This window comes from Quercus robur, chromosome 10, assembly GCF_932294415.1.
Source record: "Quercus robur chromosome 10, dhQueRobu3.1, whole genome shotgun sequence".
Classification (NCBI taxonomy): domain Eukaryota; kingdom Viridiplantae; phylum Streptophyta; class Magnoliopsida; order Fagales; family Fagaceae; genus Quercus; species Quercus robur.
Window position 1 is genome coordinate 9,629,449 of NC_065543.1, and position 12,436 is coordinate 9,641,884.

The 12,436-nt window shown below is 37.0% G+C and overlaps 1 protein-coding gene and 1 long non-coding RNA gene across 2 annotated transcripts; both read left to right on the plus strand.

The window, feature by feature from the left end:
- The first annotated feature begins 383 nt into the window (after window positions 1–383).
- On the plus strand, window positions 384–2,642 carry LOC126703811 (omega-3 fatty acid desaturase, chloroplastic-like). Its single transcript, XM_050402883.1, has 4 exons — window positions 384–634; window positions 741–830; window positions 952–1,018; window positions 2,613–2,642. The coding sequence occupies exons 1-4, from the start codon at window positions 384–386 to the stop codon at window positions 2,640–2,642; spliced, it is 438 nt and encodes a 145-aa protein (XP_050258840.1).
- A 5,061-nt stretch (window positions 2,643–7,703) lies between these two features.
- LOC126703139 (uncharacterized) lies at window positions 7,704–8,986 on the plus strand. The gene is made up of 2 exons (XR_007647946.1): window positions 7,704–7,799; window positions 8,754–8,986. It is a non-coding gene; the product is annotated as an uncharacterized LOC126703139 (long non-coding RNA).
- The last annotated feature ends 3,450 nt before the right edge of the window (window positions 8,987–12,436 follow it).

A 12,436-nucleotide genomic window follows, 5' to 3' on the forward strand; every position in this document is an offset into this window, starting at 1 on the left:
TTTTTTTTTGGGGGGGGGGGGGGGGGGGGGGGTTTAAAAAAGAATTTGGAAGACGACTTGAACCCGGAACTTTTATACTTTATTGATTCATAAAGTATACACACGGATATGCTTAGCAACTAGGGTGCTGGGAGCTGAAAGAATTTTTTAATTTTTTTGGTAAAAAAAAAAAAAAAAGTTGGAGGACTCGGACCGAAACTTTTATACTTTATTGATTTAAAAGGTATACACGCACGGCCACTAGTGTGCATCCAGAGATCGATTCCGTTGTCTCTACTCTCACGTGCGTATCTAGTATAATTATCTAGCTTTCATTCAAAAATAAACCCATCATGACCACCAAGCCAAGTCCTCCAACGAAGGATCCAGTTGAAAAAAAAAAAATGCAGAGACAAGTTGAGCTTACTGATGGTGTTAATGGGGTTGGCGAAAAAGATGATTTCAACCCAAGTGCGCAGCCTCCATTAAAGGTCAAGAATCCATGGCGGTATCTGAGTTATGTTATCAGAGATGTCTTTGTGGTCTTTGCATTGGCAGCAGCTGCAGCCTACTTCACTAGTTGGTCTTTTCGGCCACTCTACTGGGCTGCTCAGGGGACCATGTTCTGGGCTATATTTGTTCTTGGACATGATTGGTAATCTCATATTTGTGAATTGTTTCCCTTCTAAAATCTAAACCATGTTATTGATTTTCACATACATTTGCATTAATTAACTTGTGTTTGGTTTTCTATTGAACAGCGGCCATGGAATCTTTTCCGACAACCTCATTCTAAATAGTTTGGTGTGGCATATCTTTCATTCTTCAGTTCTTGTAGCTTGCCATGGATGGTGGGTGTGATAACTTTCTTAACTTTTAAAAAAATTCAGTAATCTTTCGCTTATATGTTTAGATTTAGCTTTAAATTACTGACATTTCATGATTTTCACTGCATGCTCTTGAATCCTACAGGAGAATTAGCCACAGAACTCACCACCTAAACTATGGGAGTGTAGAGAATGACAAGTCATGGTTCCCGGTATTATCTCTGATCCATTATTTCAAAAAATGTCAACTGTCAATATTTTGTTTGACGTGATTCTCATGAATATCATTTAACAGAAAACGGAAATAATGATGAAATTGACTCTCTTAGAATTTTTTAAAAAAATATTGAAAAAAAAAAAAACTTATAAATCAAATTTTCACTTATAAATAAAGAATATTTTAATTTCCTTTTTAATAAATTGTTATATATTTTACTCAGGCCAAGAGTGGTTTTAAGAAAATCCTTGTCCTTTGGGTTAGTGCAATTTATCTCAAACCTAGATTGCTAGGTTAATTAGTGTTAGCCCGAGCTAAGGGGACATCCGATGGTGGACAATAACCGAAGACCAAACTGTCAAAAGCTTCTATGCACAAGAAGTCATGTACTTTTCTTTGGATCTCGCATCTGGCATCTATAACTACCCAAAATTAATTTTATTTGACAAAGCCTATAGTAGATCTATAGAGTTCTTCTTCCTTATCACACGTGCAAGATCGATCAATATAGTGGCTCCTTGTTATTCTATGACCGCATCAATTCTCTCTACCATTAGATTCTGCCTGCTATTATTGTGTGTGAAGTATTCTCTTTCTACACGTTTACGTCGTCGAGTACTAAAGAAAATACTCTTTTTTTTTTTTCGTCAAGCCCATACAAGGCTTGCACAAAGTTTGTGTCATAGTTAAGAATTAATGTTCATAACGTAGAATATTTTTATTTTTTACCATCGCACACTTTTGGTGTAATAGTCATTTTATAAATATAAGTGTTTGTGAACTGTGGGGGTAAATGTCGAAATTCAAGTCTCCAAGAGGGAATTGGTTAAAAAATTAGTATATTTTTAGCCAACTTTACTCTATTTTCCTCCACTCCCTTCTCTTTCTACCCTCAATCCAAACAGGCCTAAAGAAAGAGAGATAATATGAAGACAGAGAAAGTGGAGAAGTGGTGGTAATGGCTTTTTAAAGAGAGATCACACAGGGAGAGGAGAACAAAAACCTTTGGTTTGGACGTACGATGGTCTGTATGAAATGCATGCATCCTTTGGGTATGTGCGTGGTGTAAGGAATTTTGTGTAATAAATGTACGGAGGCGTAAATTCAGGATTTTAGTATTTTGCTTTTGGGAAGTTATAGGTAGATCTAAAAAATATTAACCAATAATAATAATAATAAAACTAAAGTCTTAAATTCAAAATGAAATTAAAATATTGATTAAAAAAATGAAATTAAAATTAACATTTTTTTTAGGGACAAAGTTTAGCTACAATTTTTTTTTAGAGAGTTTCAACCTATCACCTATGGAATCCGCTCCAGATGATAGTTCAGTTTAGCTACAAAATTGGTTATAGCCTAAGGTTACAACTTTACTCAATAAAATAAATATTACTACATATTTTGAAAATCTAACTGTTGAATTGCATGTTTTTTAAACTTTTAATGCACATGTCAAATTTTGTGTCAATCAGATATTATTTACTATATAATTTCTAAGCTTATGTTTATGCATAATTTTAAAATACAAAAACTTGCAATTTAAACAATTTATTAATGACATAACTATTGATTTTTAACTTAATTTCTAGAAATTCTGCAAGTATGGAGGAAATAAGTAGAAGATGTAATCCAATAGTGGATTTATCAAAATTCACTTTCAATAAAAAAATATTGAGTAAGATTGTAACCTAAAACTACAATTAATTTTGTAGCTAAATTTTGTCATTTATTTAGTTAACAAGATATAAACAAAAAACTTTCTCAAAAAAAAAAAAAAACCAGATATAAACAAAAAGTACAAACACATAATAACAGTAAAAATTAAAAATTAAAAAACCAGATATAAACAAAATGTACAAACACATAATAACAGTTTCTAATTAATAGGTTTCAATCCAATCATTTATGATGTAACAAAAATGGGACATGGCATTTTTTAAAATCTTGAAAATCATTTATGATTAATTTTGTAACAATTTAAAAAAAATATAAATCAATTAATTAGTTAAAATGGTGAAGAACTATTTTCAGCACTAGTTTTTCATAATATATGAAGTGTTAGAAATAAAATTTGTTTAACAAAAAAAATATATCACCAATTCTAAAAGATTCATATGCTTCTCGAGAGGATCCAAAAGAGATAGTGTAAACCATAAAGATTGAAATTCATTTTTATCCTCTTATTATATTTATATCCAATATTATTATAACTAAAAACAGTTAGTATTGATAGCTAATTAAATAATTCCTAAATAAATAAATAAATAATAAAAAAATAAAATAAAAACCTAAGCCATCTTTTAGGTGGAGACAAAAAAATTAAGTCATCACTTAAATCCTAAAGTATCAAACCTTTTACTTTGAATCTCAAATAACAAAGGATTTGGATCCTATGAAATAATTATACCAGTTTTCATGTTGTTAATTATTAGATATAATAATTAAAAAGGTAAAAAAAAGTAAAGAATAAATATTAAATATTAAAAAATTTCTGATTCAATGACTGATATAAAAAAATAAATACCTAACTTTCAATTTCATCGTACAACACAAGAATAGAGCCAGACTTTGGAGGGTAAACCATATGCTAAAAAACTTTCTTGACTTGTAATTAAATGAGAGTGAGACTGTCTTTAAAAAAATAAATGTTTCCAATATTTCCTTTCATTATATATTTAATTAATTTTCAAATGTTTCATTAATTACAAACCTTATACCCTATTGTGTCAGAATTAAAAAGAACATGTAAACAAAAACAAGATAAGAAAAGTCATATACACAAATGTATAGAAAAATTCGTTGGCTACTAAAAAAACTTACAAACTCATATATTAAAACATGAGAGGTAATAGATGTGCTGATTTTCAATTTTTGGTTGATAAGCTTCAATCTAGACTTCAAGGTTGGAAGGCTAGACTACTATCCCAAGCTGGTAGAACTACTCTTATTTCTTCGGTTATTCAGTCTCTTCCTCTTTATGCTTTTTCTTGCTTTAAGGTTCCTGATACCATATGCAGTAAGATGGATTCTGTTTCTAGAGCTTTTAGGTGGGGGCATGAGCCTGGGGAAAGGAAATTACATCTTATAAGTTGGGATAGAGTTTGTCAACCTAAAAGACTAGGGGGGCTTGGACTTAAAACCTTCAAAACCATGAATCAAGCTATGCTTTCTAAGCAGTTTTGGAAAATACACCATAATCCCCACTCTCTATTAGCCAGGACCTATAAAGCTAAATATTTTCCTAGAGGTTCTATTCAGGAGTGCTGCCCTAAACCTCACCACTCATGGTTCTGGAAAAACATTATCAATCATGATTGCTCAATATTGAAAGAAGGAAGATGGAGGATTGGTGATGGATACAATATCCCCCTTATTCATAAAGACTGGTTTCACTGGCCGTCGCTGAATATTCAAGACCATAGGCTACCTACTGGTACTGTGGGAGACTTAATCAATCATAATGCTGCTTCATGGAATTATAATTTAGTCAGATCTCTGTTTCCCCCTTCTCTAGCTAGACAAATCCTCCAAATTCCTATTTCCAAAACTAATTCTGTCCAGGACAAGTTGGTTTGGAAGCATTCCTCTAATGGAGAGTATCAAGTTAAGAAGGCATACGAGATCCTTTTTGGCATATATATTACAACCTATCTTATACATACCTATATATAAAACACAAACTAAACTAGAGACGCAACATTATGTCTTTTATTCCTTCCCACAAAAACTAATAAATAAATATAAAATAAAAAAATAAAATAAATTCTTTCTTCTACCTAATTGTAGGGTCATGTTTTTCAGACTAGACCCAAAATGACTGGGATCTTAGACCTATAAGCCCGGTACAATAAATTTTGTAGAGAATGGGCCAAAGAGCTAGGCTTTAGCATATGAACAACGGTCATCATGGTGCTCTTTACGATCAGATTGAGGCGGACTGGATTCATCAGAGAGGATTGGTCCTCGCCACGGTCTGGGGAGCCTTTTTTGATGGCTCTGGTGTGTTGGGGGGTCTCCGCCCCGCCTCTCTGTCTCTCTTTACTCCCTTTTTATAGTAGTTTTCTTTTTCCTGTATGGGGTCCCTAGGGTAGGTACTTGTCTCATCCGCCCCTCCCTCCAGTTGTTGGGAGTGATTGTAAGGACAGAGAAGTATGGTCGTGTTAGGTACAAGGCACTGAGTGCAATAATGGCAACCTTTCCTCTTAACCACTTTCGTTGTCCTTTTCTGCTTTAGTACTTTTCCCGCTTCGTGAGATGATAGGAAATGCCACTACCGGTGGCAGGTTACCTCCTCCATCCTCGGCTACACTATGCCGAGAAGGGCTCTCCTCGTGGCCGAGGAAGGGCTTTTCTTCCCCGCGACCGAGGAGGGATTTTTCCCTCAGGCTGGGCCTTCGGCTCAATATAGACATCGACGTGAGCCTACTGGTCTTTTACCCCCCCACAATAGCCCCTCAAAATCCTGCTGTCCGGTTCCTCGGGCGGAGAGGAGGGTTTTGGAGATATCGGGCTTCTGTCTCGGCTTGCCATGTTAGGCCCTCTATTAAAGGCCTGAGCCTCCTCGTTTGCCTAAGGCGCGTTTCCGGCTGCGAGACATTCTTTTAATCTACCCAAGCCGCGTCCCTGTCGCTTCGGTATACGGGGCGTGCTTTAATGAGGGTCCCTTTACGAGGTGACATAAATTCAACGGTTGAAAATCACTTTGGAAATTGAGCGAGATTTATTTCGCCTGTAATTCCTTTTTGGAGATTTTGGTGAACTGACTGTCCCCAGGTTTGCCTCCTATATAAGAAGCACGGTGGGGGGTCATTCCCTTTATTTGCAGACCCTTTGAGCTTTTCAGATTCCTAACTCTCCAATTGTTCCCGAAGTCCCCATTACCAGTGTGACTGAGCCTTAGGAGGTGAAATGGTCAAGGCTAGGGTGAGGGTGAAGGAGCCACACCCTCTTCAGAAGCCTTGGGTATCTTCGAGATTCAGAATGGCCCGGTCAGGGCAGGGGAGACAAAGGCTCAAGACATTTCTTCTCCTTGATAAGGCAAGAAATGAGCCTCTTCTTCCTTCAGCCAAAATCCGAAGCAGGTGGAGGTCGCATCAGATTTTTGGTGCGACAGCATTGGGACTTCCATCCGGTGCCGTCCGTGCTTGCTCGATTGCTGCTAGCACGATACTTGCTCGATTGCTGCTAGAGCAGGTATGGGGATTTGGCATCCCCGCTTCTTCCTCTCTTCCGTCACTGGTGCCATCCAGGCTTGCCTAGTCGCTGCTAGAGCAAGGTTGTGGACCAGGCGCCTCTGCCTCTTCTTCTCTACCATCACTGGTGCTATCCAGGCTTACTTAGTCGCTGCTAGAGCAAGGTTGTGGACCAGGCACCTCTGCTTCTTCTTTTCTTCCATCACTGGTGCCAACCAGGCTTGCCTAGTCACTGCTAGAGCAAAATTGAAGGATCTATCGTTCCCGTGTACCCCCCCCTCCTTTTTTTTATAGTTAGCTTATGACATAGGCTTGTCTAAGCCCTTTTATGTACGTTGTACTACCTCTTTATCTAATAAAAGATGATTTTATTGCATTTTATGTATGTAATACCCCAATTATTGTTTTTTATGATTATCACTGTACCTTGTCAATCTTATTATAGAGTTGAGGTAGTATATGTGTGTGCACAGTAAGATGGGAGTAGACAATTTTTGTGGTGCTACAAATAGGTGAGAAATTAAAATTTTAGTGCATACAATTTGGTGCGGCAATTAAAATAATAAATAAAAAGGATGAAGATGTTTTATGGGCTTCTTGGAGACTAAAGAGATAAGCTCAAGAGGATTTTAAAGTCCAGCCCATTATTCCACCAAGCCCACATCAGATTAAAATATAAAGTGGAGGAAAAGGTAAATTAGGGTTTCATCACTAAGGAGGCTAAGAGGTGTTTCTTTTCTTGGAGTTTAGAGCACATACGATTGAAGAGGCAAAATTGTTTAGGGGCATAAGATTTGGGCTACGAAATCAAGGTGAGAACTCCATCTTAATACTATTATACTGTTATAAACCTTGAGATATATTTATGGTTTTGGCAGAAAGATGTTGTATATTAGGTAGCTTTATCGTGTTTCTTGAGTCATATATATATATATATATATATATTAAAGGATGGCTTACGTTAGGATGACTTTAAGATGGTTTCGTTGGGATATAAATATATATATATAATCCAAAAGTTGAGCCACTGAATTTCAAGGATCTATGGTTATGGCATATGTCTTCCTACGGACATGTAAATTTATAATATATTTGAAGTCAATGATCTTGCCACCGTGTGTACCCATGAAAATAGACATGGATCAAAATATTAGTAATAATCATGGCCTTCACGTTTTTCATCGGAGTCATAATTAAATCCTAAGTTGGCCACTGTGTGTCTCTAGAATAAGCCATGGATTACAAATATCTATTCAGGTATGTGGCTCTTACAATTTTTCATTGGGGTTTTATATTAAATCTTAGGTCAGTGATATTTTGGTTACTGCTTTCCTCATGGCGATATGAGTTTCGATTAATGCAAGGGAATATTATTAGTTAGAGAAACTTTAATTTAGTGTTAAGGTGTTATCAGTTCAGCACAGTATTTTTTTTTCCTAGTGAGTCAGTTTGTATAATTCAATAAGTTTTATATTTTGTGGAGGATAGTAAGTAATTTCTATGATTGAATATAGGTCTTATTTAAGAGTGTTTTGAGGCCTTTGGAGGTTGTTTCGGCTGGACTTTCAGAGGGATTCAAGTGCTGTAAGTAATTATGCATAATATGCACAAGTTTTATTCTTCAGGTTCTTAGAAGTCAAGTTTTCAAAAATTATGTTTTTAAAGCTTACGTTTTCTAAAGTTTATTGAAAGCATTATTTTTACATTATTGAAAGAGAAACTTCGACTTTTAGACAATGTTTTAAAGAGAGACTTCGAATTTGAAATAATGTTTTGAATTTCCAAATCTCATTTAAAATATGATTTCTAAACTAAACTATTTTCCAAAAATAATTGAGTTTCAAAGTAAGTTTCTAAAAAGGTTCTAGTTCTTTAAATTTGTTAAAACCAAGTGATTTTAGTCATATTCCTATTCTCAAATGGTATTTAAAATGTTTCTTTTAGCAAATTTAATTTTCATACTTACTCAAGAATTGTAAAAATATTTATATAACTCTTCAATTCTTATTCCTTTCCTAAGAGAGTCAAGCATCCTTTGATTTATGTTCAATTAGATATTGTGACCTTTGATATGCCTCTGCATTTGGAATAATTGTTATTATCAAGTAAATTAGTATATTTTGTATAAACTTTACTTTTGTGATATGTGACTCAAAAATAAGTGTTTTTAGAATTGATCAGATATATCAGATATGTGTGTAAGTCCGCTCACAGGATTGTATGTGAGAATATGTGTTGATCCCTCACCAATAGGGGTTAGATGTTGGTATCCGCTCACAAGATTGTATGTGAGAATATGTGATGTGTATATGTGATACTGTGCTCTGATCAATCATCTGTATGTGTTTTCGAATAACTTTAAGATTTGATTATATATATGTGTTTAGTGGTTCTTTATATGTTTGGAAAACTATATCGAATATTTTAAGTGAAATTGTGAAATCAAACTCGTGCTTTGCTTGACTCTATTCTGTTGTATATTGTGTATAATTGCTTACTGGATGTGTGGCTCACCCCATCAATTACAATTTTTTTCAGATTAAAGTTTAGTTGGGTAACAGAACCTTTGGATTGCTTCGTAAGGTGCAAGGTAGAGCGTGGGAGTTTTAGGCGAAGTCAATAATACTGGAAGTCTTAAAAGATTATTAGTTATATATATATATTTTTTTTTGTTATTCCGCTTTAGATTTCACTGTATTTTGGAGATTATTCTAAATTTGTGGAGTTTGGATTTTGTAAGAGGTTTTATTTAAGAGTATTGTTTCTTTGGAGTTTTTAATTTATTTTGGATTAATTACGTTTATGGAGTTATAAGTTTAGTAGTTTGGTCATGCATCTAAATTCATGTTCCATGGATTTGGGTCGTGACAGTGTATCCTTTCTTTTCTGCAACAATTATTTTATGAATGAATGTGCTGGTGTCTTTTCTTTCGAACCGTACTTAAAACCGATGCTCTTGTCGGTAAGGAGCTGCTACTTTGAACTTATCAAAACCCACGGGCACAACAATGCCGACTTTAAATCGGTTAACTATATAAGATTAACCGGGATAATAGCCGCACGTTCTGTATTGCGAACGGGGTGACTGCCCGAGGACGCGTAATCTAAAATAGACCGTCCGAGGGGATCATTGGGTACTAGGGTTCTTTTCCGATGATATTCGTAGTTTTAACTTGTTTAAGCTATCTGGTCCGAGGACCGGGGCATGACTGTACCTAGTCTAAACACTCAGAAAGGCACCATTAAGTGTTAGTTCCCATAAGGCCGGGGGGCCGAGGACCATACAAGACCTCCGTTCCGCCCAGGACTTAGGCCTTTCTTGAAGTTGCTAGTTTCCCGTAGGATTGAGTCCGAGGACCATGCAATACCTTGGTTCTGTCTAGCACTTGGGCCTTTGGAGTGTCTAGTTTCCCCATAGGTTTGAGTCCGAGAACCATGCAAGACCTTGGTTCTGTCTAGCACTTGGACCTTAGGAGTGTCTAGTTTACCCATAGGTTTGAGTCCGAGGACCATGCAAGACCTTGGTTCTGTCTAGCACCTGGGCCTTTGGAGTGTCTAGTTTCCCCATAGGTTTGAGTCCGAGGACCATGCAAGACCTTGGTTCTGTCTAGCACCTGGGCCTTTGGGTTGTCTAGTTTCCCCATAGGTTTGAGTCCGAGGACCATGCAAGACCTTGGTTCTGTCTAGCACTTGGGCCTTCGGAGTGTCTAGTTTCCCCATAGATTTGAGTCCGAGGACCATGCAAGACTTTGGTTCTGTCTAGCACTTGGGCCTTTGGAGTGTCTAATTTCCCCATAGGTTTGAGTTCGAGGACCATGCAAGACCTTGGTTCTGTCTAGCACCTGGGCCTTTGGAGTGTCTAGTTTCCCCATAGGTTTGAGTCCGAGAACCATGCAAGACCTTGGTTCTCTCTAGCACTTAGGCCTTTGGACTGTCTAGTTTCCCCATAGGTTTGAGTCCAAGAACCATCCAAGACCTTGGTTCTGTCTAGCACTTGGGCCTTTGTACTATCTAGTTTCCCCATAGGTTTGAGTCCGAGGACCATGCAAGACCTTGGTTCTGTCTAGCACTTGGGCCTTCAGTGTGTCTAGTTTCCCCATAGGTTTGAGTCCGAGGACCATGCAAGACCTTGGTTCTGTCTAGCACTTGGGCCTTCAGTGTGTCTAGTTTCCCCATAGGTTTGAGTCCGAGGACCATGCAAGACCTTGGTTCTGTCTAGCACTTGGGCCTTCGGAGTGTCTAGTTTCCCCATAGGTTTGAGTCCGAGGACCATGTAAGACCTTGGTTCTGTCTAGCACCTGGGCCTTTGGAGTGTCTAGTTTCCCCATAGGTTTGAGTCCGAGGACCATGCAAGACCTTGGTTTTGTCTAGCACCTGGTCCTTTGGAGTGTCTAGTTTCTCCATAGGTTTGAGTCCGAGGACCATGCAAGACCTTGGTTCTGTCTACCACGTGGGCCTTCGGAGTGTCTAGTTTCCCCATAGGTTTGAGTCCGAGGACCATGCAAGACCTTAGTTCTGTCTAGCACCTGGGCCTTTGGAGTGTCTAGTTTCCCCACAGGTTTGAGTCCGAGGACCATGCAAGACCTTGGTTCTGTCTAGCACTCCACGAGATTCCGGTTTAGCCCTCGGCTCCCCTGTCCGTAGGGGATTCAGCAGACCAGAATATTAGGGGTCTCAAGAGTTAGCCCCTTGACAAGTGCTTGGGGGCGCATATCTAACGTCCAATGCCCCTTGAACTGCGTTGTCTAGCGATCCTCCCATCGTAATGAACATTTTGAAGCGTGACCCAAAACGGAGGCTGAGCTATGATAATGGCGGCGTGTTCCTGGAAATGATGGGGGGAGGGGGGGGGGGAAGGGGGGGGCTTTCGCGCAACTCGCACCACTGCCTAAAATGGTCCTCCTGAGGGACTCTTGTTGATAGGTGATGACTTGCATAATTGAGTGTAATTTGTCACTTCTCAACTTTAAATTTTAGTCTAATTTTATTTATTTTTTTGTTGATTTTAGACTTCATTATTGTTATTTAAATTTTATTTCAGATTTGAAGAAAATGAAGATTTACTCAAATAAAGAGACATGAAGCAGCTGAAAAAGGTTTTGAGCTGAACACTTGGGCTGAAAAATAAAGGGCAACCTAAAGAAAAGAAAAAAACGTTTTGGGCTTAATGTAACATTTTTGGGCTGAACTAGAAAAGAATAAAGTAGAAAAAACAAGAAGAAAGAGTGGCTGAACTGAAGCAAAAACGTTTAGGCTGAAAAGCTGAAAAACGTTTGGGCTTTTTGGGCTGTGTTAGGCTGCAACAAGTAAAGGGCTGGACTTTAAAAACGTAGGGCTAAAAGAAAAAGAGAGGAGAACGCTGAAGAAAAAAAAGGCAGCCGAAATAGAGAAAAAAAAGAAAGGCAGCCGCTGAAGCAGAAAAAGGAAGAAAGGTGCTGAAGCAGAAAGAAAAGAGAGGGCTGGAACAGAGAATTTTTTAGCATTTATTTTCTTTCCAATCTTCTCAGAAAAAATTATGGTGAACTCGTTTGTGTTGGATTTAATTTTTAGCATGAACTAAACTTTCTTTATTCTAGGAAAACGATGTAATCTAGTTTCAAACTATGCTTGCTTTTCTATGTTAATTTGAACAAATTCTCTTCATGTTTGTCTGATTTATTCTAAGCTTATTGCTTCTAGTTAACTGGCCATTAATTAGATGATTTTAATCTTGTGATTTGCTGTCGAAAGAGGGGATTATAGGATAGATCTTGAATATTTCAGCATAGGTAAATATAGAGATCGAAAGACTTGTATGAACCTATGTAGTATTAAAATCGTTGGTCTTAATGCTTTCTTGCTTTATTAAATTGCATACTCTTGTGTAAAATAATGAACAAGAATGTTTCCAATTGACTATCGAAAGAGGCTGTTGGATGAGTTTGGAGATTGCTAACAAACAGAGAGAATTAAATTCAATTAGCTAGATAAGTAAAGCATAGTGAGGGATTAGGTGAAATCGATTTCCTAGAAGTTTCTTTCTCATTAAGTTGATTTTCAAGCAACATCTTTCTTTTCCTCTGCGTATCTTTTATTTAAATTGATTTTATTTTAAATTCCAATTACAAAAACCTTAGTGACTTCTCTAGATAAAATCAAGATTAGCATAATTTTGATATTTGTCAAAAGTAAGTTACCAATCCCTGAGGACGATACTCTTCTCATCACTTTACTATAAAACT